The 21,983-nt window shown below is 36.9% G+C and overlaps 1 protein-coding gene and 1 pseudogene across 6 annotated transcripts in view; one reads left to right on the top strand and one right to left on the bottom strand.

The window, feature by feature from the left end:
- PALS2 (protein associated with LIN7 2, MAGUK p55 family member) overlaps positions 1 to 21,983 on the top strand; it is a 109,005-nt gene that overhangs the window by 21,236 nt on the left and 65,786 nt on the right. For 2 of the 6 annotated variants that reach the window (XM_046670117.1, XM_046670122.1), the window contains exons 1-2: positions 2,335 to 2,374; positions 21,442 to 21,560. In XM_046670117.1, the coding sequence (XP_046526073.1) occupies positions 2,350 to 2,374; positions 21,442 to 21,560 (144 nt within the window). In that variant the 5' untranslated portion in view covers positions 2,335 to 2,349. Of the gene's footprint in view, positions 1 to 2,334; positions 2,375 to 21,438; positions 21,561 to 21,983 lie in introns of those variants that run through there. The other 4 variants (XM_046670119.1, XM_046670121.1, XM_046670118.1 and 1 more) reach the window with 2 other exon arrangements.
- On the bottom strand, positions 17,059 to 17,785 carry LOC124243970 (protein C1orf43-like; annotated as a pseudogene).

A 21,983-nucleotide genomic window follows, 5' to 3' on the forward strand; every position in this document is an offset into this window, starting at 1 on the left:
TTCTGATCCCTCAATTCTCCCAACGTAATTATATTAGTAATTTTAATTAGATCAGTATTTGTTAATTGATCCATTGGTAAACTGCAGTTACCTGTTTCCATTCCTATATTTTTATTTTCTTGGAGTTAATAAGTATTTGCCTAGTTTTCCACATATACTACCTATCAATAATTCAACCCCAAAATCTCTGCTAGTTTTCTAAATCAATATGTTTATTCAAACTTATTGACTTCATTTTCTTGAAGATGTCACTCCTGGAGCCTTCTGACCTGTCCACCATGGATTCCTTACTCTCCATACCTGATATCCACTTGTCACCATCTTCCTGACAATCATCTTTGCCTTTCTCCTGGGTTGGGGCTTCTAGTTCCTGTATCTTGTATTTTCCCTTTTTCTATTTTGCCCCTATGTTTCAGGCTCAGAGGGCAGCATGTCTTTTTTTTTTTTTTTTATCTTTCTAAGAAAAAGTGTTTGTGGTAGATTAATTTCATGAAACTTTATAAGCAAGTCTGAAAATTATTTTTAACTATCCTCATGCTTGATAGTTTGGAGGGCACAAAATTTTAGGGTGGAAATGTTTTTAAATGCATTGTTTCATCATCTTTGATCTTTTAGATGCCACCACTGAAAAGTTAAAAGCATTTTGATTCCTGCTTCTTGATGTGTGAATGTATTTTTCCTTTTACTCTAGTGTTCTGAAATTTCACCATGATGTGTCTTGGTATGAGTTTGTTTTCATCTGGTTCACTGGGCACTCCATGCCCCTCTTAGTCTAGCAACTTACAGCTTTGGGTTCTGGAAAGTGTTAAGTATTTCATTAATGTTTTCCTCCCTCCATTTTTTCTCTTCTTCTTCCTGTAACTCCTCTTACTTGGAAGTCCTCTACGAGGTCCTCTAATTCCCTTCTCTTCTGTTTTTCACCTCTGTGGTGGTCTACTTTTTTTTTGGCATTTCCCCAAATTTATCTTCCATGATTGCTATTGAATTTTTTATTTCTGCTTTTGCATTTTTATCTTCTAAGAGCTCTTTTGTGTTCCCTGGATGTTCCTCTCCTATACCAATCTTATTCTAGTTTCATGAATACAATATTCTCTGAGAATTTTTAATGAATATTTATTTTCTGCACCCTGAATAGTTTCATTATTCCAGGTAGATTTTACCTGTGTGTTTATTCTGCTGTCATTCATGTTATAAGCTTTTCCCAGCATCCAGTATCTCAAGGTTATTAGCGCATTGTTCAGAATGGAGAACTAAAAACTCAGAGCTCTGTTTGTCTGTTGAGCTTCTGTAGCCGTCTGCGACTGCATTGTTCGGGGGCGACACCTGAGCTTGATGTCTGTCTTTCCTCCCAGGCTGGTCATATTCTCTAGAGAAGACTCTTCACATCTACCTGAAAGGTAATGACTAGGCTAAAGGAGGAGCTGATGGAGAGGTTGTCTCAATTATCCCATTTCCCATATGATTTCGTTGTCCTTTGTCCGGAGGCACTTCCCATCTTACTCTCTCCAGAAAATAAGCCTCTGGTTTTTAGACCTGCATGGTGGAGGGCGAGGGGCAGGCACCTACCCTGCCAGAAGGATGGGGTTGAATCATTGATAAATAGTATTTATGAAAAACTAAGTAAGTAAATATTAACTCCAAGAAAATAAAAAGACAGGAATGGAGGAAGGTAACTATAGTTTACTAATGGATCAGCTAACAAATACTGACCTAATATTATCTGAGTCTCCTTATTGTGGTCTCCCTTATCTCAAGTTCCTTGTGTGGATAATTCCTGAGCCTTTGGAAGATTCTGTGTGTAAATGAAATGGTTTTCTGCTTTCCCCAAGGCTGGTGAGGAGTTTGGCCTCTTCGGGTCTGCTAAATCAGTTACTCCTTTGTCAGCTCCCAAAATGAACTTTTCTCTCATTCTCCCCATCTTTGTAAACGTATACCTTTAAAAATAAAATAAACTTCAGACACACACATCTTTATTACATTTTAGAGGGATTTTAGGTGAGAGCAAAATTAGATGAGTTCCATTTGGTTACCTGGAAATAGTGATATTCGTCCTCTTAAATAAAAATATTTGTTCATTTTACTTTCGTATTTCCATTTACTTTTCTTTCCAGCTGGACACTTGATTTTGTCCAATAAAAGCATACTGAAATTTTGGAGCTTGTCAGAGGGAAGAGATTCTGCTAGAAAACCATTGTTAATTTTAATTTTTAGTTATGCAACGGGTAAAAGGATCTGTGATGAAGAGGCCCTTCAGCTTTCCCTTCCAGAAGAAGATTGTTGGCTCTAGGAGCCACTTCAACCATCCATGCTTTGCTGCAATTGGAATTTTTCAGGAGACCTCTTGAAGACATGAATTGGCTTCTTTGGCATACTGGTACTGTTACAAACTCAAGCTAATCCCACAGTGACTTGATATTTTGCTTTGGTTTGTGTCAGGAGTTGATTATACAAAGTTTTGTCTCCAATTTTTGAACTGAAAGCAAGATAATAAAAAGGAAAAATAATTCAGAGCATTAGTCAAGCATTATATGATTTACATGACGTAATTAAAATCTGTATCTCTTATCACTCTTCCTTCAGCATTTCTTGCATTCTTGGTAATTGCTTTGAACCCTAAAAGATTACTTTAAGCAAAGAATATGAGAGAAAAAAAGATAGGTAATTTGAAAAAAAGGGAAAAGTTTTATATTTAATACATCCTTTCCTTTCCTTTCCGATGTCAGTAAATACACTTGATTCAGTAACTATTTACCTTTCACAATTCAGGGAGACAGAGATAATAAAATAGAGTGGTGAGAAATATCTTAACCCTCTGTTAATCTGTAGCATCCGTCACCTCTGGACCCTTCTGACTGCAAATAGTTTCTAATGGCCACTTCTGACTGTTAATTTTGCTTTTATTTCAGTCAGCTATTCTTGCAAGCATTTATTTGTCATCTGCCATTCCTGAGGATGTTATTACTAGCAACTCATTTTCTTCCATCTTCCACTGAACTTTGCAACTGCTTCCAAGTGTCTCAAGGATATTTCTGATTCCATTACTGTGTCCACATACTTGGCATGGCAGTAGGAATGATGAGAGATGGGTGGTGTTGACCCATAAAAATTTGTCTGTCTCCTCCTCCAGGGCTAAAATCATAATAAAGTCAAACTGCATTGTGGCAAGACTAGGACAAGAAACTGCATTTTCTCAGGCCCAGTGCCATCTCCACTGACCAAACTAGACTGTTGATGATTTTTCTTATGTCTGCCAGTTGTCAAAATGCAAGCCCTCAGTGACAGAACCCGGCTCATCATATTCGTATGCTCTTGGCCAGTCCCTTGCAAAATGTCCTGATTTGTTATCTTTCCAGTCTGTTGGACATTTTCCTCCTTTCTGTTTAGGGAAAATATTGAGATTGCTTTGTAGAAGGATCATGTATAGGAAATGCTGTTTATAATCTGTGATTATAACTGATAAAGATGAGCATGGTTGGGTCCAGTCAGTTGAACTGAATTCTTGGGGTTTTTTTTTCTCCTATTGACCCACCTCTGGCATGTCTCTTAAACTTTTGGGGCCTCATTTTTCTCATCTATAAAATGGAGATAATGCCTATCCCATCCAGCTTACAGCAACTTTTTGGAGACTAAAATGGGATAGAAAATGTAGGAAAAGGTAATAATAATCTACACACAAGATGGTTATTATTTGAACTCAGTGACTTAGAGCAACGCTTAGGATTCACTAAGTTAGGGAAAAGTGCAAAGATGAATACTGAAGTGACTAAGTGGGAGACAACGGACAACTACCTAAAAATGAAATTTAAGTAAGGTAGTCTGTCTATCTGCAGTGGTATGCAGGCATGATTCAATAATGGAGGAGTTGTAAAGAATGAAGGATTGTTAAGACTTCTACCAGTGATGCCACTTGATGGCTTTTGGTTAAATTAGCCTGTGTAGGTGTATATTTATATTAGCCGAGAAGTCTGAAAGAACTCTTATAAAAGAGGCTCCTTAAAGCAACAATAGTAAGAAATTCTTGCTCAGTCACTTAGTATAAATAGAAAAGATTGTCTTTTTATCATCTTACAATTGTGAGAGGATAATATAGTATTATAGGGGAGTAAGAAAAGTCCTCTGGCCTGATAAATATTTATCAGGAATCAATGTAGAACTTAATCCTTAGTAATCTCAAACCAAATACCCTGGAGCTGCATGTAGGAACTACAGTTTTCATTTCGTGTGTTTGGCTAAAAGTGGAAGGTAAATTTTTTTCATTTATTCCTGCAGTGTCTTGAAGGCTTTGTTTTCTTTTTGAAATCTATAAAGGTTGTGATTAGGGTAAAAATGTTTTGATAAAAATCTTATTTGTAGGATGAAAATTTAAAGAATTAGAAGTAGTTGTTAATGAGTTTCATTCGTTGTGATTCTTAACTATAGGCCTTAAGGAAGTCTTGTAACTTAAAATGCACCTGTTAAAGTTATTAAAAGGTATTATTTAATGTGACGTGGACAGAAATGGCTTACCAGGAAAGAAATCCGTGATAAAAAGTACACACTAATCCATAAGGCATGGCAATTTAAGGGATGAAGTGTTCTATATAAGGAGATTATCTTTGGAGAGACAAATCCATGACTTGAGAAATGAGGCTAAGCATTTTTGGCTAGTAAAATCTTGCACATAAGGGTACTTAATTTTATTAGGTAAAGTGGTTTTCTGTAATCCTTATGAATCTGTATAGAAATTTCTAGGAACACTCATGGTATTGACTCTCTGAATATACAGTTCACAGCTTGAGCAGCCCATTTGTTAAGTTGTGTTTGTTCCTCAGGTATACGTAAATATATTACTTTTGTAACAATTTTAAGATATTACCAGGTAGAGCCAAAAGCCTTTTTCACTACTTTTCCTTCAACCTCTGCTGCTTCCTCGCAGGTAATACCTGTTAATACTTTGTTTTCTATCTTTTCAGACCTAATCCCATATATTAGCATATTTGTACCTGTGGAAAATATAAATAATTTTATTATGTGCTTCATTTCTATAAATATCACACAATATTGCCTTTATGACACTTGCCTTTTTCTACAGAAAAATGTGGTTTGGAGAGCTTTTTCACGGTAGTACAAATATAAAATCATGTTATTCTTTTAACCATTGCAGATTATTCATAGGATGGGTATTTAGCCATTTTCCTGTTGAGGAACATTGATATTATTTCTGTTTTTTCCCATGTTTTCCAATAACATTGCAGTGAGCATCCTAAAAAATTGCCTCATTAGAAAAGCAATGTTACCAATTATCATGATTTCTTTCACTTGATAATAAGTTGTAACGATGAAGGTTTAGTACAATTAAAACTGTGAAAATCTGTTATTAAAAGGATTACATGAATTCCAGTAATGAAGAGGTGACAGTTCTCCTCTGCAAAAAGCAAATATAAAACTGGACAAAATTGTCAAAAACAGCCGTTTAGGGGCACTGGAAATTGACCAAAGGCAGTTTAAAAATGGATCTTGCACAACTGTTAGGGCTTGCAGTGAGAACAGTGTGAGTCTGTGGCCTTCTGGCCTACCTCTTCCCAGTTGCTTCTCCAGGCCACCCTGCAGGTGAGACCTGAGGCTTTAACAGTCTGGGACTGACTGAGAAAACCAGCAGCTTAGCTGCCAAAGAGTTGGGGGTGACTTGATTCAGGGAAGGGAGGAGTGACAAAAACCTGTCGCTTTGCTAGTGAAAAGTGGTGGATTTGGTTAGCAACAGATGGAGAAAACCTGCTGCCTTGCTAGTTCAAGGTTGTGGAGCTGGTTTGGTGTGAGCAGTGGACCAGCAGAAATTCAATAGGGAAATCCTAGAAATGAGAGAGCCCTGGAGGGGCTGAGATGAGCTCTCCACACAGCTCTGATTGACTCGGAAACTACAGATGTGGAGGGGAGACCTGAGGGAGCCTGGCAGAGTTTTCAAACCAAGGGAGCTGGAGAACTGGCTGCAAGTTTGAAAGCATTCCCCAGTCTATACACATGTCGACTGGCAGAGGGTGGAGGTCTTACAGGCTTGAGATGTTTGAGTACAGCCTTTGCCCAGGTCGTTGGCTGACCATGAAGCTATACAGGCGTGGGCAAAACCCCTAGGGAGCCAGGCTAAAATATAAAAATAAGAATTGAAAAACTGAACAGAGATGTCCTGGCTGCATCAAATGGGGGGAAACAGATTCTGCAATTTAAGTTCAGATGAATTACTAAAAAAGACCCAATAACTCTGAAAAATAAAATGATCCAGAGTTACTGTAATATATTAAAGGTTTAGTTTTGAACCAAAAACTGGTGGACATGAAAAAAAAGAAAGAAAAGAAAAACCAGGAAAATGTGGCCCATAATTAGGAAAACAGTCAGTGGAAACCAAGTGGACTTGATGTTGGATTTAACAAAGAGTTGAAATTGGCTATTTTACATATGTTCAAAGAATTAAAGGACAATATTTTAACAACACTCAACAAATAGAGAAACAAATTAGAAAAGAAGAACCAAATAGAAATTTTAGATTTGAAAAGTACAATAATTGGATTGAAAAATTCATTGGATAGGCTCGACAGCAGATTTGAGGTGGCAGAGAAAACATGAAGATCAATAAAAAGTATTCAGTCCAAAGAAGAGAAAGAAAAAGATGTTAAGAAAAGTAAACAGAGCCTCAGAGACCTGTGGGACAATGTCAAGCAGTTCAACCTACATGTAATAAGAGTTCCAGACAGAAAGGAAGGAGAGAAAAGGACAGAAGAAATATTTCAAGAAATAATAGCACTGACCCACCCCAAATTTGGTGGAAAATCTCACTTATAAAGAGATGGTGTAGGCACACTACAGCTTGTCTCTCCCATAAATGCAGCTATAAACATTGGACAGAATACTGGAGTAGCTATTTGTAGGCCCTGAAAAGTCAATAATAGCAGGCAAGTTGGAGAAGACTAAGAATTTAAGTACCACCAAATCAATGGGGAGTTTACCTTTTTTTTTTTTTTTGCTTTGGTATTCCCTGACCTAGCCCAAAACTGGGCATCAGAGTGGACAGGGAGAACTCTAGAAACCCTCTAGTTCCGGCTTAAAGAGCAAGATGCTCAGCAAGAGTGTGGCATCTCTCTCTTGTTTTCTGTGTTCTCTCACACCCCAGCCCTCAGGAAGTCCTCTGGCAGCAGTGTTGAAGCAGCTCCGACAGCTGGGAGGACCTCAACTAGAACTCCAAGGGAGGAAGCCTTCCTCTTCAGTTGGAGGAGTTGTGGTCCCTGTTGTTCTTTTTCTTTCTGTGTTCTCTGGCCACCTGACCCAGGTCATGAGCATAGCTGTAGGAAGAACATGACAGAAATAAAGCCCAAGATTTCTGGCTGCAGGATCTGTAAAGAGCATCCCAGAGAACAGGAAGTACCAGGCAGATTCCAGAGAGGGAGGAGGTCTGGAAAGAGACTCTGTAAAGCTGTTTATGCACTCCTGGGCTCACCCTTGAGCTGTGCATGTGTGGATCTGATCCTAAAGAGCATACATAGATGTTGAGTAATGAAATACCGATAGACCACCAGCGAAGTCCCAGACTGGCTAATGGGGAGTGCACATGTGGAACAGATCCAAATACCATGGTGAAAGTTTTTAATAATTTAGTAGTTTCTTATAAAGTTCAACATGTGTTTATCATGTGACCCGGCAGTCCTACTCCTAGGTATTTACCCAAGAGAAATGAAAATGTAAGCTCATAAAAAGGGTGCATGCAGATAAGCCTGGAAGACTAAATTAAAATAGCATTGGGACCTCAGAAGATTAGAATTTGAGGCCTAGACTCAACTGAGTCAATTGCTTGCTAAAACAAAAATGTCAACACTCCATAAGATTTCAACAAGACACAGAGTCTCATATCATAATATTAAAAATGTACAGCATACAATCTAGAATTACTTGGCATATGAAGAACTGAGAAGAATCTCAACTCACATGGGCAGAGATAATCAACAGACACCAACACTGAGATGACACAGATGTGGGAATCATTTGAGAAAGATTTAGAGCAGCTGTTATAAATATGCTACAACAAGTAGGGGTGAGCTCTCTCAAAATGAATGGAAATATAGAATGTCTCAATAAGGAAATAGGAAAAGAAAAGTCAAATGGAAAGTTTGGAACGGAAAAATGCAGTAACAAAAAACTCATTGGACAAGCACAATGACAAAAGAAACAGTCCATGAACTTGAGGATAGATCAATAGAAATTTATCCAAATTGAACAACAGAGAGAAAAAAGATTGAAAAAAATAATGAGCAGAGCTTCAGGGACCTATGAGATAATACTAGAAGATCTAACATTTTGTTTCAACAGACACTTGGGAGGAAAGAAGAAAGAATATGGCACAGAAAAAAATATTTGAAGAAATAGTGGCTGAAAACTTACCAAATTTGGTGAAAGACATATAAACCTATAGACTCAAGAAGTTCACAGCCATGTCATAATCAAGCTGCTGAAAACAAGACGAAAAAATACTGAAAGCAAAAAACAAAAAACAAAACTGCTAATAGGAGAACTATTTGAATGAATGTGGATTTTTCGTTAGAGACCATGGAGGCTAGAAGGAAGTAAATGTTTAAACATTCTTGGGGGTGGGGGAGGGGAGCGGCAGAGTCCATCCAGAATTCTTCACCTAGTGAAAATGTTCTCCAGGACCTGCCTTTTTTTTTATTTTTTTTTTGGAGTACCACTTTCTGAAAGCATTGCATATAATAGAAAATTGTTTCTAAGAAGTAAGATTGCCAGAAAGTTACTAGCTGCTTTTGCAAAGCACTTGATTTATAGTAGTAATATTGATGGGGTCATTAAAAATTGTAGTTCACTTTCCTTTCCAAATCAAACTTGTCATCAGAAGATGACAAGATGTAAAGTGGTCAGTTAAGATGATTAAATCAGAAAAACTCTATTTTAATTTTTTTAAAAAACATGGGTTTTAAGGTAGGAAAAAATTATTAAATTGCCGTTATTGAGATTCGTTTTTCATTGACACTGAATAATTAGGAGTAGTCACAATGACAGGTGGTTGAAGAGATTATGAGTAGCAGAATATTAGATAAAACATAATATTTAACATTTTTAGTAGATTAGCCATTTAATTTTATTGTACAACTTATGAGTTGTATCAATGTCATTTGTGTTGTATAGATAAGGAAATGTGTGGTTAGTTTTTTTTTAATGTTATACTGAAGAAAATGATTAGAATTCAGAATTTAGTTCTCACTGTATCAATCACTCCTTTTGCTGCACACGTTCTCAGCATTTGTATTGATATGTCTTTATGAGGTTCTGTGTTAGTATTATAACAGATAATGAAATGAGGACCTCTTGATGCAAATGTGATTGATAAAACCTGTTTAAAAGACAGTTTGACAATATCAGACAATTGAAAACTCACGTATCTTTTGACTAGCAGTTCTACTCGTAGTATTTACTAATGATGCATAAATATATATGTGTATAGATATAACTAGTCGGATGATGATTGTAACACTGATTATAACTGCAAAAAATGGAAGCAACCTGTGTATCTTTCAGGAGAGGACAGACTAAATAAATTTTGATGCATCCGAGTGGTGAAGTACTGAATATATTGAATGAGCTCCAATATGGAAAGATCACTAAGATATTTTATTAAACAAAACAACCACCTTCATGTAAATAAAAAGATATATTCAAATACAGGCATAAATTTTGTCTGAAATACTAGAAAATCTCTTTGGAGGAAAAGATCAATTTTTGTATTTATTTTTAAATATTTCAATATAGTTAGACTTTTAATCATGTATGTACGTATATATATAAACACGTATTTGTATGTGTGTATGTGTATCAATGTATAGTGGCTTTTAAAAAATAATATATATCTAAGGTTTTTGTATCTCACTTTTCATCAAAACTTCGACATTTTTACTCCATTGTCTTCTAGTATTCAGTATTACCAGCAATAAATGGCATGGAAGTCTGATTATTGTTCCTTTTTCATAACTCTTTTCTTTCTGGAAATCTCTGCTTTCCCCCGCTTTTAATCCTCAGCGTTTTAAAGTTTCGCTTGGATGTGGCCCGATCTGGGTCTTTTTCATTCAATCTGCTCTGCACTTGGAAAGCCTTTCTTCTGAAATTTTGTATGTCATTTAGACTCAGGGACATTTTCTTCTGTTATTTCTTCAGCTTTCTCCTCCCCATCCTTCTCCCTGATTTGGTCTTATGTGACTCCTCATAGGCACTGTTGACTTGCTTATGTGTTTTAAGTTTTCTCCTATTTTCCATCTTTTCCTCTTTGTTCTGCATTTGGGAGTTTACCTTGATTTGATTTTCCAGGTTAGCAGTTTCAACTTTATCCTTCTGTCATTTAGTCTGCTGTTTGATTTTTTAAAATTTGACAGTATTTTTAATTGCTGGGAATTTTTTCTTATTCTCAGGTTGCTCCATTTTCTCTCTCCTGGTGGCCTGTTCTTTTATGAATGCGGTAGCCTCTCACGTATCTCTGAGCATGCTAATAAAAATAAAATTCTCAAGTTCTATTCTCAGCACCATCTGTTTCCCCCCTAGTTTAGTTTGCTCAGCATTGTCCACTGTCCCTGATGTTTTCTTCAAATGTCTGGGGATCTGTAATGGTTGGTTTATATATTTATAAATGAAGGACTGGGTTGATTAATCCAGAATATATATCTGATGAGGATTTCCTCTGTAGTAGTGTAGGTTGTCTGCCCACCCATTGGCCCTTTCCCTGGAATGGGAGGGCGTGAGTAAGTGCTAAGTGAGTGGTGGGCCGGTCTTCAGGTGGGCTTCTCCTTCGGCTTGGTAGGCAAAGAGCAGGTGAGCAAGCTGGGAACCCACAAAATAGCTAAATTAAGAAGGAGTTAACCCTGGAGATAAAACATATTAGTGCAAGGCTTTAAGTTGGAAGAGCAGAAGGAGAGAAGGTGGTACTACCCCTGGAGGTGCTGTGAAGTGTGGTGAGGGGAACTTTTGGTTGTCATAATAACTGTGGGACACGCCAATAGTTTCCTGTTTGAGAAACACTGCTTTAGTGTCTTCACTCCTGTATAGTCTCCCTTCCTCCACCCCTCCTCCTGTAGTGTCTGCTAGGAAGAACCAGATTTACCTCAGCCCCTGTGCTCCTTTATTCAGGCCCCAACATCCGTGTTAGGAACCTTCCTATGCAGAACAGCCAGCCACTGTCTCTGGAGAGCAGTTTGTGGTACTTAGGCCAAAAAAGTGTGCTCTTGTGTATGGGCTTCATTAATTACCCTGAAGGGCAGCCCATCCCCCGTCCAAGCGTAGATTGCCTCTAGGGATGCTTTGGGAAATACAGCTCCACGTTTTGTTTTAAGGCTTTAAGTATTGATCATAAATTCAAGATTGTCAGTAGGATGAACTCAGTTTAGTTATGTCCACCAGGATGCCTTCCACTGGTATCTCCCTAGTTTTTCATCTTCTTATCATCCCACCTCCCCCATCAAAGAAAGAGTTAACATTTTCCTCCTTTCCTCTACTCCCTCCATGTTAATAATGCACTTGGAGGTATTGTTCTAGGAGTTTCCCATGTATTCTTTAGCAGCAACAACCCTGTGAGGTAGATACTAGTGTTGTTCTCCACTTAACAGATGAGAGAAGCTGTCTTGGGGAAGTTCAGCCATTTACTCGGGTTTTCAGGACTAGTAAAGAGGCAGAGTCCAGGCTCTAAACCACTAAGTTACATCACCTAACTCTGCAGTTCCTTCCTAGTGTTCTATCATCGTGCATCATATATGTGTACACGTTTTGGTCTACTCTGCTAGATTGAGTTTTAGGAGGCAGAATGGTGTATCTTTCTTCCCTTCAACGCACGACATCCTGCCTGGCCTGTCAGCACTCAGTTAATGTTGATTAAATGCTGAACACATTCAAAGTTTTACTTTTCATCTTTGGTTTAAGATAACTAAATTAGAATTTCAAGATACTCGTTTGAGAGCTAAGGTATTGGCAGCATATTGTCATTTTATAGAAAAACAATTGTTTTTATTAACTAATAGTTAGATGAACTCAGCTGTTATGGTCAAATCAGTTGTGTGAAAATAGTTGTGTCAAAATTTAATCTTAAAGATATCTGACCTGATCCAAATTTCAATAGGTTCTGTTTTTCTTTATCATTTCTTGGAAATGTATTTTGGAAAAGAATTTGGCTGCTCTATTGCAAAACCATTAGAAATAGTCCAAATGACTTTTAGGTACCTCTTTAAAAGTATGCTTAAATCTTTTCAAATGCACATAGAATGAGATTTTTTTTTTCATTTCCTGGATTCTTTAAATTATGCAGCATGGTTCTGGTGAAATAATTGTTATTTTATCTATAAAATATAAGGGAAGAAATAATTTTTAATGTTTTGTGAAAACTTAGTTTACCTGTCATATTTTCAATGGAGAATACAGTTTGCTGAATTGAGTGGGAGTGACTATACCACCAAATGTGATTACAAAAGGATTTTTAATATTAAAATAGGCTCTATTCCTAATTTATTAAGAACAGTTCATTTAACTACTTATAGTTCTAAAACTGAGTAAAAATGCTTTTGTAAAAATACTAGAAAGCTTTTGGAACAGAATATAGGTGGGTAAATACCATTCATTTTATTAAACTTACCTTACATACTGAACTATGGTGTCAAAAGTTAGAAATATAGGGGCTGGCCCCGTGGCTGAGTGGTTAAGTTTGCACCCTCCGCTGCAGGCAGCCCAGTGTTTCGTCAGTTTGAATCCTGGGCGCGGACATGGCACTGCTCATTGAGCCATGCTGAGGCGGCGTCCCACATGCCACAACTAGAAGGACCCACAACTAAGAATATACAACTATGTACTGGGGGGCTTTGGGGAGAAAAAGGAAAAAACTAAAATCTTTAAAAAGAAAGTTAGAAATATATTTATACGTAAGAAGTATTACTGCAAAAGCTTGCCATTTTAGTTGACTAAGCATTGAAAGGTACCACTTCTATCTTTATGGCTTGTTACACAATTTGTGGAAGTTGATGGCTTTAAGATTACTGTTTTGTAAACTGCACCACGTTTTGCTAATTCCAAGTATTATACGGACGTTTTATTTATAAACAGCAATATATAATTTAAGAACTATTATTGATTTTAGTAACAGAAAAATGTTACATTTTTGTGACTGAAATGATATTCTTGAGAACTTATGATGGACCAGACTGTAGGCTAGTTGAACAAGACAGATAGGATTTCTGTGCTCATCAAGAGTTGAAAAACGAAATTATGCATTAAGCAATTAATTACCAAAATATTTAATTATAGCTTTATCAGAGTTATAAAGAAGAGAATACTATGGAAATATATGTTAGGAGAATTTATCCTAGTTGGAACAGCCGGGGATATAGAAATTTTGCTCCTAAAGGATGTGTGAATTAGGTACACAGGGGTGGTTGTGCGTATGTAGCAGTAAGTGAGGGGGAGGAGGGAAAGATTGCCAAGGCTAAAGCTACAACGGGTGGCGAGGATGGAATCTAGCCATGTGTTAAAGGCTTATAGGCCATGAAATTTACGTTTCAGTTAGTTCCTTATGGGTGAGATACATCTACATGTGTATATATGTATATAGCCTCTGATAGGTAGGTAGGTGGGTATAGGAGCCTACTGTGGTAGTCTGGGCAAGCAATGATGATGGCTAGGACCCATGAGGCAGGGATGGAAAAAATTGTTGGATTCCATAGATATTTACAAGGTTGAATCTACTGCTTCCTTTGCTGTAAGTTAGTTTCTGTTCCTACTGCTTTCAGACTTTCAAATATTTTTGTTATTTTTGTGTCCAATTTTTTTCTCTTTAGCCAGTCTCTTTATTCTTGTGGTTTTTTAACCTTTATTAATACTTTGTTGCTGTTTTAATAGAGATTTTGAGGAGAAAGAATATAAACTCAGATAGTCAATCTATCTACCACATTCAACTGAAACGCAGCCACACTGATTTGAAATGTCACCTTTAGCATGCGTTAAATCCTATTTGTTGCCTCTGTTTCAAGATTTGTCTGTTGCTGTGGCAATGCTGCTCCGTTTTGATTTATATGTGTTTACACTTGATAGCACAGGTACCTCCTTTACATTTATGCTTTTTTTGCCAAATGTGTTGGCTAGTTTTACATATTTTCTCTTTCAAGTAAATTTTGGAATAACTACCCCAATAAATCCTGTTGGGATCATTTTCTTCTATTCTTCCTGTGGTAAAATTTTTCCATTAGGATTGGGTTTTGAATTTTATTTGATTAGGATTTTTTTAAAAAAAGAATAATTTGGAGAGACCTGACATTTTTATAGTATTGAACCTTCCTATCCCAGATGTAGTCTCTATTTATTTTAAATGTTCTTTAGTACATTTTATAATTTTCCTCATATCTGTCTGAACACTTTTATTTTAGCCTTATTCCTTATTTGTAGATTTTGTTGTTCTTGTGATCTCTTTTTTGTGATCTCTTTTTCTCCCAGTGTTTTTTTTTTCTAGTTGGTTATTACTATTATTTAGGAAAACTTTTGATTTTTCTATATTGCTCTTATGTCTAGTCACTTAGCCGAACTCTTATAACTGACTTTAATAATTTTTCAACTGATGTCTTGAGACTTTTCTAAGTAGATAGTTATCATCTGAATTTTTTTTAAATGTCATGTCTTACTGCATTGATTAAAACTTTCAGTATAAGTTTGAAAAGTAGTGGTCGTAATGGTCATTCTTGTCCCTGATTTAATGATAAGGCTTCTGATATTTCTCCTTTAAGTATGATACTTCGTTTACATTCTGGTATAAGATGACTCTGGTTTTTTCTCTTCTTGCTATGGTAAGATTTTCCATTAGGATTGGGTTTTGAATTTTATTTGATGTATTTGAAGCAATGAGATGATTGTGGGGTTTTTTTCTTATACTATGATAATATATGAAATTGCATTATCTATTTCCTAATGTTGAACCATCTTTGCATTACTAGGATAAACGGCGCTTGTCTATTAATTGTTCTTTTTTAAGACATTGTTAGATTCGGTTTGCTAATATGTTAAGATATTCGCATATGTGCTCTTGAGTGAGTTTAGTATATCATCTCTTTTTATTGTTTTGAAATCCACATAGAAGATGGAAAGCTTTTGATCTTTTCTGTTTTGTTTTAAAAACCTGAGTTATCTCTTTCTTGAAGGTTTGATAGAATTTATTCTTAAATCTATCCAGGCCTAATGTCTTTTTACAAGGATAGATCTTTGGAAACCTTTTCAATTTCTTTTATTATGATCTCTTTCCATTTTTACCTCTTTCTCCTAAACTTCAATAATTGACATTTTCCTAGAAAATCTATTTGACTAGATTTTAAAATAAAGTTGTTCATTGTATTCTCTTTTTAATCTTCTTCATGCCTGCAGTTATTTTCTCATTGCATTGCTAATGTTATTTGTCTTCTCTTTTCTTACTCAGACTAGCCAAGCATTTGTCTATTTTTATTGGTCGTTTGAAAGAGCCAGCTTGTTAATCAAATCTGTGAGTTTCCACTTTCCCTTTTATTAATTCCTTTCTATTTCTGAACTTCTCATTACCTTGTAAATTTTGGTCTTTCATGATCCATAGCAGTTTTCTCATATTTTCCCTCTCATTGCCCTTTTCTGGTTGGGAGAATTCTTCAGTTTGATCATCCTGCACATTATATAATTTAATCTTTTTTCTCTCTCTCTCTTTTGCTCTTTTCTTCCTTCCCCTCCTCCCACCCCCTCAGTAATTCTTTTTCTTTAGCCAGCAGTTATTGCTTCTGTTGAATTTGGTGAGTTGCATTCATGCTACTAGTTTTCCTGAGTGTTTGGTGATTCTTGATTTGTTCTATTTGTAATTGAGGGTCTCGATTAAATTAATTTTTCTCTAGCCCAAATAAGACTCCCAGTTATATGTCACTGAATCTAGCTTCTGATTAAAGGGTCCATTCCATTAGTCGTTACAGAGGAGGAGTGGAACTTGAAGGAAACTTGCTTTCTGAGTTTGGGGACTTTCCTTCCTTCTTGGAATCTCTGAGTAAATTGGGATGCTTCCCTGCTTCTCTGGCTCCCACAGCACTCTGCGAGCTTCCCGCTACAGACAGCGTCCTATTCCATATGTGAAGCTTCTGCATACACTGGAGTTGCATCATGGTTATTCATGTCTGAGTAATTGTTATGGATTTGGTTTATATTTTAATATTTTATGAGGTTAATTCTCTGTTATTACTCTTAGTTATAGTTTTCTCATTTTGTTTTTCATATGCTTTAAGGATAATTAAAAAGAACTATTGTATTTGTTAATAATGTTATTAGATAACTAATTTATAAAGTCAGACCAGTGAATTGGCTTGTTAGGGGAAAACGTTTCTTCACACTGTGTTGTAGCATCCCAGTAAATGAGGGGGAATGGGACTGTGCCAGGTGTCAGAATATTATTCATTTTACTCATGATAGAGTACGGAATGGAAGTGTTAGGGTAGATCCTCGCATGGCAGGGAAGTTATGTTAATGTTTTGACATCCTGGTTTAACTGGAACACCGGGGTAAGTTGTTCCACACACATCTACCACCACTCCCAACCTCCCCGCCAGTTCCTGTCTGCCTTTCCCACCAGTCAACCCTGAGGTGGCCCAGACCCACATAGTTCCCATTCAACCACGTACAAAGGGGAACATACAGAAGACACTGAGTACCCTCACCCCAACGCTCATCTTTGGGATTAAATAGCCTGGAACAGAGCAGGTGAAGTATGATCAAAACCAAGTGAGGACTTTCAAGGAAACTTTGACAGGGGCATTAAGAATAACGTCTGAACTCAACTCCAGAAAAAATTTATTTTCCAGAGGAAAATAAATTCTTAGCGGATGTTCTGAAACTGCCCCTGAGGAAGAGCTGGGGAATGATCCTCTAGGCAGGGGCTCTAGGAGCTCTGGACTCCACACAGCTTCGGCTGGTCCAGTCTGGGGCTTCTGAGTAGATGAGCCAGGGGCTGCCCAGCAAGCACACTGCAGTGACAGTCCTTCAGCTCCATCACAGAGTGCTCCCAAAGAGTTAATTGTCCTTAAAGCTCTTCAGTTTGAGGGAGTGCTGCTTGGTATGCTGACTCTTCTGACTAGAGGGGAGGTCCACTCACCTGATGGTTGTCGGGAGATTTCAGGACACTGGGTTGGGGCTTTGCCTGCTGACTGGTGGTGTCGCTGAGAGCTCCCCCTTTGCACTTTGACCGCACTGGCCAGCTCAGTTAGGTCCTCCTGATAGCTCAGGTGCTTTCTCTGGCCACAGACCCATGTCCCATAGTGGGCCGTCTCAGCCATCCAGCAGGGTATCAGTGAGGGCCTTGCACACACCCTTGAAAAGGAGTACTAGTGTTTCGAAAATCTAGCAGGTAGGGGCAGAAATCCTTGCCCCAGGAATGCCAGCCTTCAGCTTGAAATGGGGTCTCAGAGGCCCGGTGGCTTCCAGAGCTTTCATCCTGTACAGGTAGTTGTGGCACTTCTGATTTCCCTGGGTTTCTAACTGTAGTTTTCTTGCACCATCATCCTCAAGGAGCTGGAGTTCATACTTGATATCCTGAAGCCTAGATAGTTGAATGTCAGTCTCCTCTTTCAAGTCTTCAGGGCATGTGTCCCATAAGGAGATCAGGTCCCCTTCGAGATTTCCATTGCAAAGCACATGGTTTACTCCTTCCCAAAATAAGTAGCAGTACAAATACCAGGTTCCTGTAGACTTCCGCTAGCACAGCATTCACCCTGGACAGCTAGTTACTGCCAGACGCCATGGCCTCCCCAACCCGTGCAGAACTGCATCAGAGTACCCCGCTGTGCTGCTACAGCAGCCTGAGGTCCCTGGAGCACCTTGGCCATCTCCCTACCGGGGAAGACCAAGCCAGACCTGGCCTGAAAACCAGGGCTGTGTGGGGAGTCTATTGTATTTTGATTAGAACTCCATTATACGTACAAATTAGTTTGGGAGTGTTTGGCAACTCTATAATATTCAAGATTCCCTTTCCAGGAGGTGGGATATTGTACGTTTTTAATTAAATTTCATATAATCAAGAATCAGTAACAACTTATGAAGAGCGTCAAAATAACTAAGGGCATATTTCACAATCTCTGCCACTTTTCTTCCCAATCCATTAATTAAGCACCAATATAAAATTTTAAATACCTCACCAACCAATATAGAAGATACATTTTTTGAAAATCTTTAGTATAATTGGAAATTTGAACATCAGCTAGACATTCAATGATATTAAGGAATTATTGCTATTTTGTTGGATATGCTATTTTGGTTACATTGTTTAAAAAGAATCTTGATCTTTTAGACATACACTGAAAAGTGATATCAGGGATTTTCTTCACCGTTATGTAGGATAGAAAGTATAAAGGATTAGGAAACAAGACTGGCCATGAGTTGCTAATTTTTGGAGCTGATAATTATTGGGTTCATTATATTATTTTGTCTCCTTTTGTATATGTTTGAGATTTTCCATTATAAAAGTTAAAAATAAAGATAAATATAGAATGTCAAAGGAAAGAAAAAGAAGTCATGAGGAGTAGAGCTTACTGCATTTATAGTCACAGGGTAAAAATACTTCTATAAAGTTTTTTGGGGGGGTGTGGCAAGATTAGCCCTGAGCTAACATCTGCTGCCAATTCTCCTCTTTTTGCTGAGGAAGATTGGCTCTGAGCTAACATCCATGCCCATCTTCCTCTATTTTATGTGTGGGATGCCTGCCATAGCATGGCTTGATAAGCAGTGCGTAGGTCCACTCCCAGGATCCGAACCAGTGAACTCCGGGTCACTGAAGCAGAACATGCGAACTTAACCACTGGGCCACCAAGCTGGCCCCACTTCTAAAGATTTTTGATTCTGTTGTTCCCTGCCTACTTAAAGGTATACGTTGGACCTCAGGCAAAATTATGAAGTAGGCTCTGTTTACATTCTTTATTTCCCAGGGTTGTCTTTCTTCATCTTAGCCAACTACTGATTTTCCTTCTCCTTGTTTTAAGTGCACATTTTTCTCCTGTTCACTTGTTTACTTCCAAAATTGTCAGTTATTTACACATACTGAGTAAGAGACCTAGAGATGGACCTGTCCAGATTAAAGTACAAGAGAAAAATACTTTGGGTGGGAATTCAGGGGTATAAGTCAGGGAGTAAGTCTGATAGAATATTAGAAAAATATTTGAGCATTTGGAACAATTACTGATAGAAATGGAAAAGTTTTTTGGAACATTTGGAAAAAACTTGTAGGAGTCCCATATGAAAAACATTAACTGTTGATTTTTACTAAAAATTGCCAGTCTGGAGATAGGAGAAGGTTAAAGACTAACCCTCTGGAATTCTAACAAAAAATAAATGGATAATGTCTAAAATGGGTAAATGAAAAAGGAGCAATATTAGCCTATTATCCAGAAATACAGATGTGATTAAAACACACTGTTAACAAATTCAGCGTAGTTACCTCTGGAGAGTAGGATAAATTGGGAGGAAGGCAGACAGCATGGAACAGAGAATTGCTGTATTTCATTATAAGCCAGTTAACAGTATGAACTGACTTTTAACAATGTTTTATGTTAATAAAAATAAAAAATTAAAAACAAACAACTGCAATGTTAGTAGACTTATTCTAAGGAAACTGAACCAAGGAGATAAAGCTAATAAAATTAATCCAGATAAAATTAAGCCTATGACATTGGCTGAAGTAGGGGTCTAACTTCACTCTCTTGCGTGTGCATATCCACTTGTCCCAGTAGCATTGGTTGAAAAGACTCTTCACCATTGAATTGTCTTGCCACCCTAGCCAAAAATCAATTGACCATAAATTTATGGATTTATTTCTAGACTCTCATTTAGTTATATGTCTGTCTTTATGCTGGTACCACACAGTCTTGATGACTGTAGCTTTTTAGTCAGTTTGGAACTTAGGTGTAAGTCTTCTGGTTGTGTTCTTTTTGAAGATTGTTTGGCTATTCTTGGTCCATTGCATTTCTCATATGAATTTTAGGATCAGCCTATTAATTTCTGAAAATAAAAGGGGAGGCAGCTGAGATTTTGATAGGGATTACATTAAATCTGTAGATAAATTTTGGGATGCTATCTTAACAATATTAAGTCCTCCAATCCGTGAATATGGGATTTTTTTCTATTTGTCTTCTTTAATTATTTTATTAGTGTCTTATAGTTTCAGTGTACAAATCTTGCACTTCTGTTACATTTATTTCTAATTATTTTATTGCTTTTGATACTATTGTAAAAGGAATGGTTTTCTTAATTTTGTTTTCGAATTGTTCATTGCTAGCATGTAGAAATAGAACTGATTTTTGTATTTTGATCTTATATCCTGCAACCTTGCTGAACTCTTCTATTTTAATGAATTTTTTGTATATTCCCTAGGATTTTCTATATACAAGATTATGTCATCTGCAAAAAGAGATAGTTTTACTTATTTCTTTGCAATCTGGATTCCTTTTATTTCTTTTTCTTGCCCGACTACCCTGGCTAGAAACTCCAGTGCAACGTTGAATAGAAGTAGCAAGAGGAGACATCCTTGTCTTGTTCCTGATCTTATGCGAAAGCATCTAGTCTTTCACCATTAAATGTGATGTTAACTGTGGTGTTTTCATAGATGCCCTTCACTACATTGAGGAATCTCCCTTCTATTCCTAGTTTATTGAATGTTTTTATCATGAAAGGGTATTGGATTCTATCAAATGCTTTCTCTGCGCCTATTGAGATATCAAGTATTTTTGTTCTGTTAATATAGTTATTACATTGATTGATTTTCACATGTTGATGAGCCATGCTTGCATTCCTAGGATAAATTGTACTTGGTCGTTGTCTACACAGTCCTTTCCATATGTTGCTGGCTTTAGTTTGCTAGTGTTTCATTTTTGCATCTGTATAAAGGATATTGGCTGTAACTTTTTGTGATGTCTTTGGATAAGTATCAGAGTCTCATAGAATAGTTGGGAAGTGTGCCTTCCTTTTCTGTGTTTTTTGGAGGAGTTTGTGAAGTATTGGTTTGAATAATTCTTTAATGCTTGACAGAGCTCACCAAAGAAGCCGTCTGGTTCTGGGCTTGTGGGAATTTTCTTTATTACTAATTTAATCTCTCTATTAATGGACCCATTAAAATTTTATATTTCTTTTTAAGTAATGTTTTTAAATTTGAAAAGTATAAAGCAAGTGTAAGGTTGTAAGTATATATAAGGTTGTCTGATAAAGCCCAAATTCCATATAAAAACCTGTCCTGCTGTTAACTCATCGGGTCAATTTGAAACTTACTCTGTTTAACAGTTCAGTTTTTTAAAATGTGATTTTTCAAAAGAGTGTTAATTGTTAAATGTCTTTTTATTTGAATTATTTTATAATCATATTTCTAATGGCTTGGAATTTAAGGGTTTTTTTTAATTGCTTTTATCTCAGCAGCAATGCAGCAAGTGTTGGATAACCTTACGGAGCTACCCTCATCGACGGGAGCAGAAGAAATAGACCTCATTTTCCTCAAGGGGATTATGGAGAATCCTATTGTAAAATCACTTGCTAAGGTATATTGGTTTATTTATAAGATTGCTAAATTACTTTTAAAGTTGTTTTTACAGAGGTCTTCTCAGATGTTAGTTTTAGAACTTGGTTGACATGCCTTAGGCTTAGTTAGCAAATAACTCTTATCACATAATGAAATCTTAACTGTACACGAAAATTAGACCACTTTTGCCTCTTCCAGGCTGACTTTAAATACATACAGGATGAAATGACTCATAGTTTTAGCCTAATACATTTTGGGAAATCATAACAATGATGTTATAATGAGGCCTGTGGAAAAGATCCTGGTCCTATCTGTGTTTTCAACAGCAGCAAGATAATGATTTTCTTCTTTTACATTCGACCGTGTACCTGTTTTTCATTTCAGTTCTAGTACTTTTTGAAATCTTGTTTTTTCTGGGCTAATCCTGATATTCTAAGTATGT

Source organism: Equus quagga, chromosome 8 (assembly GCF_021613505.1).
Source record: "Equus quagga isolate Etosha38 chromosome 8, UCLA_HA_Equagga_1.0, whole genome shotgun sequence".
NCBI classification, from domain to species: domain Eukaryota; kingdom Metazoa; phylum Chordata; class Mammalia; order Perissodactyla; family Equidae; genus Equus; species Equus quagga.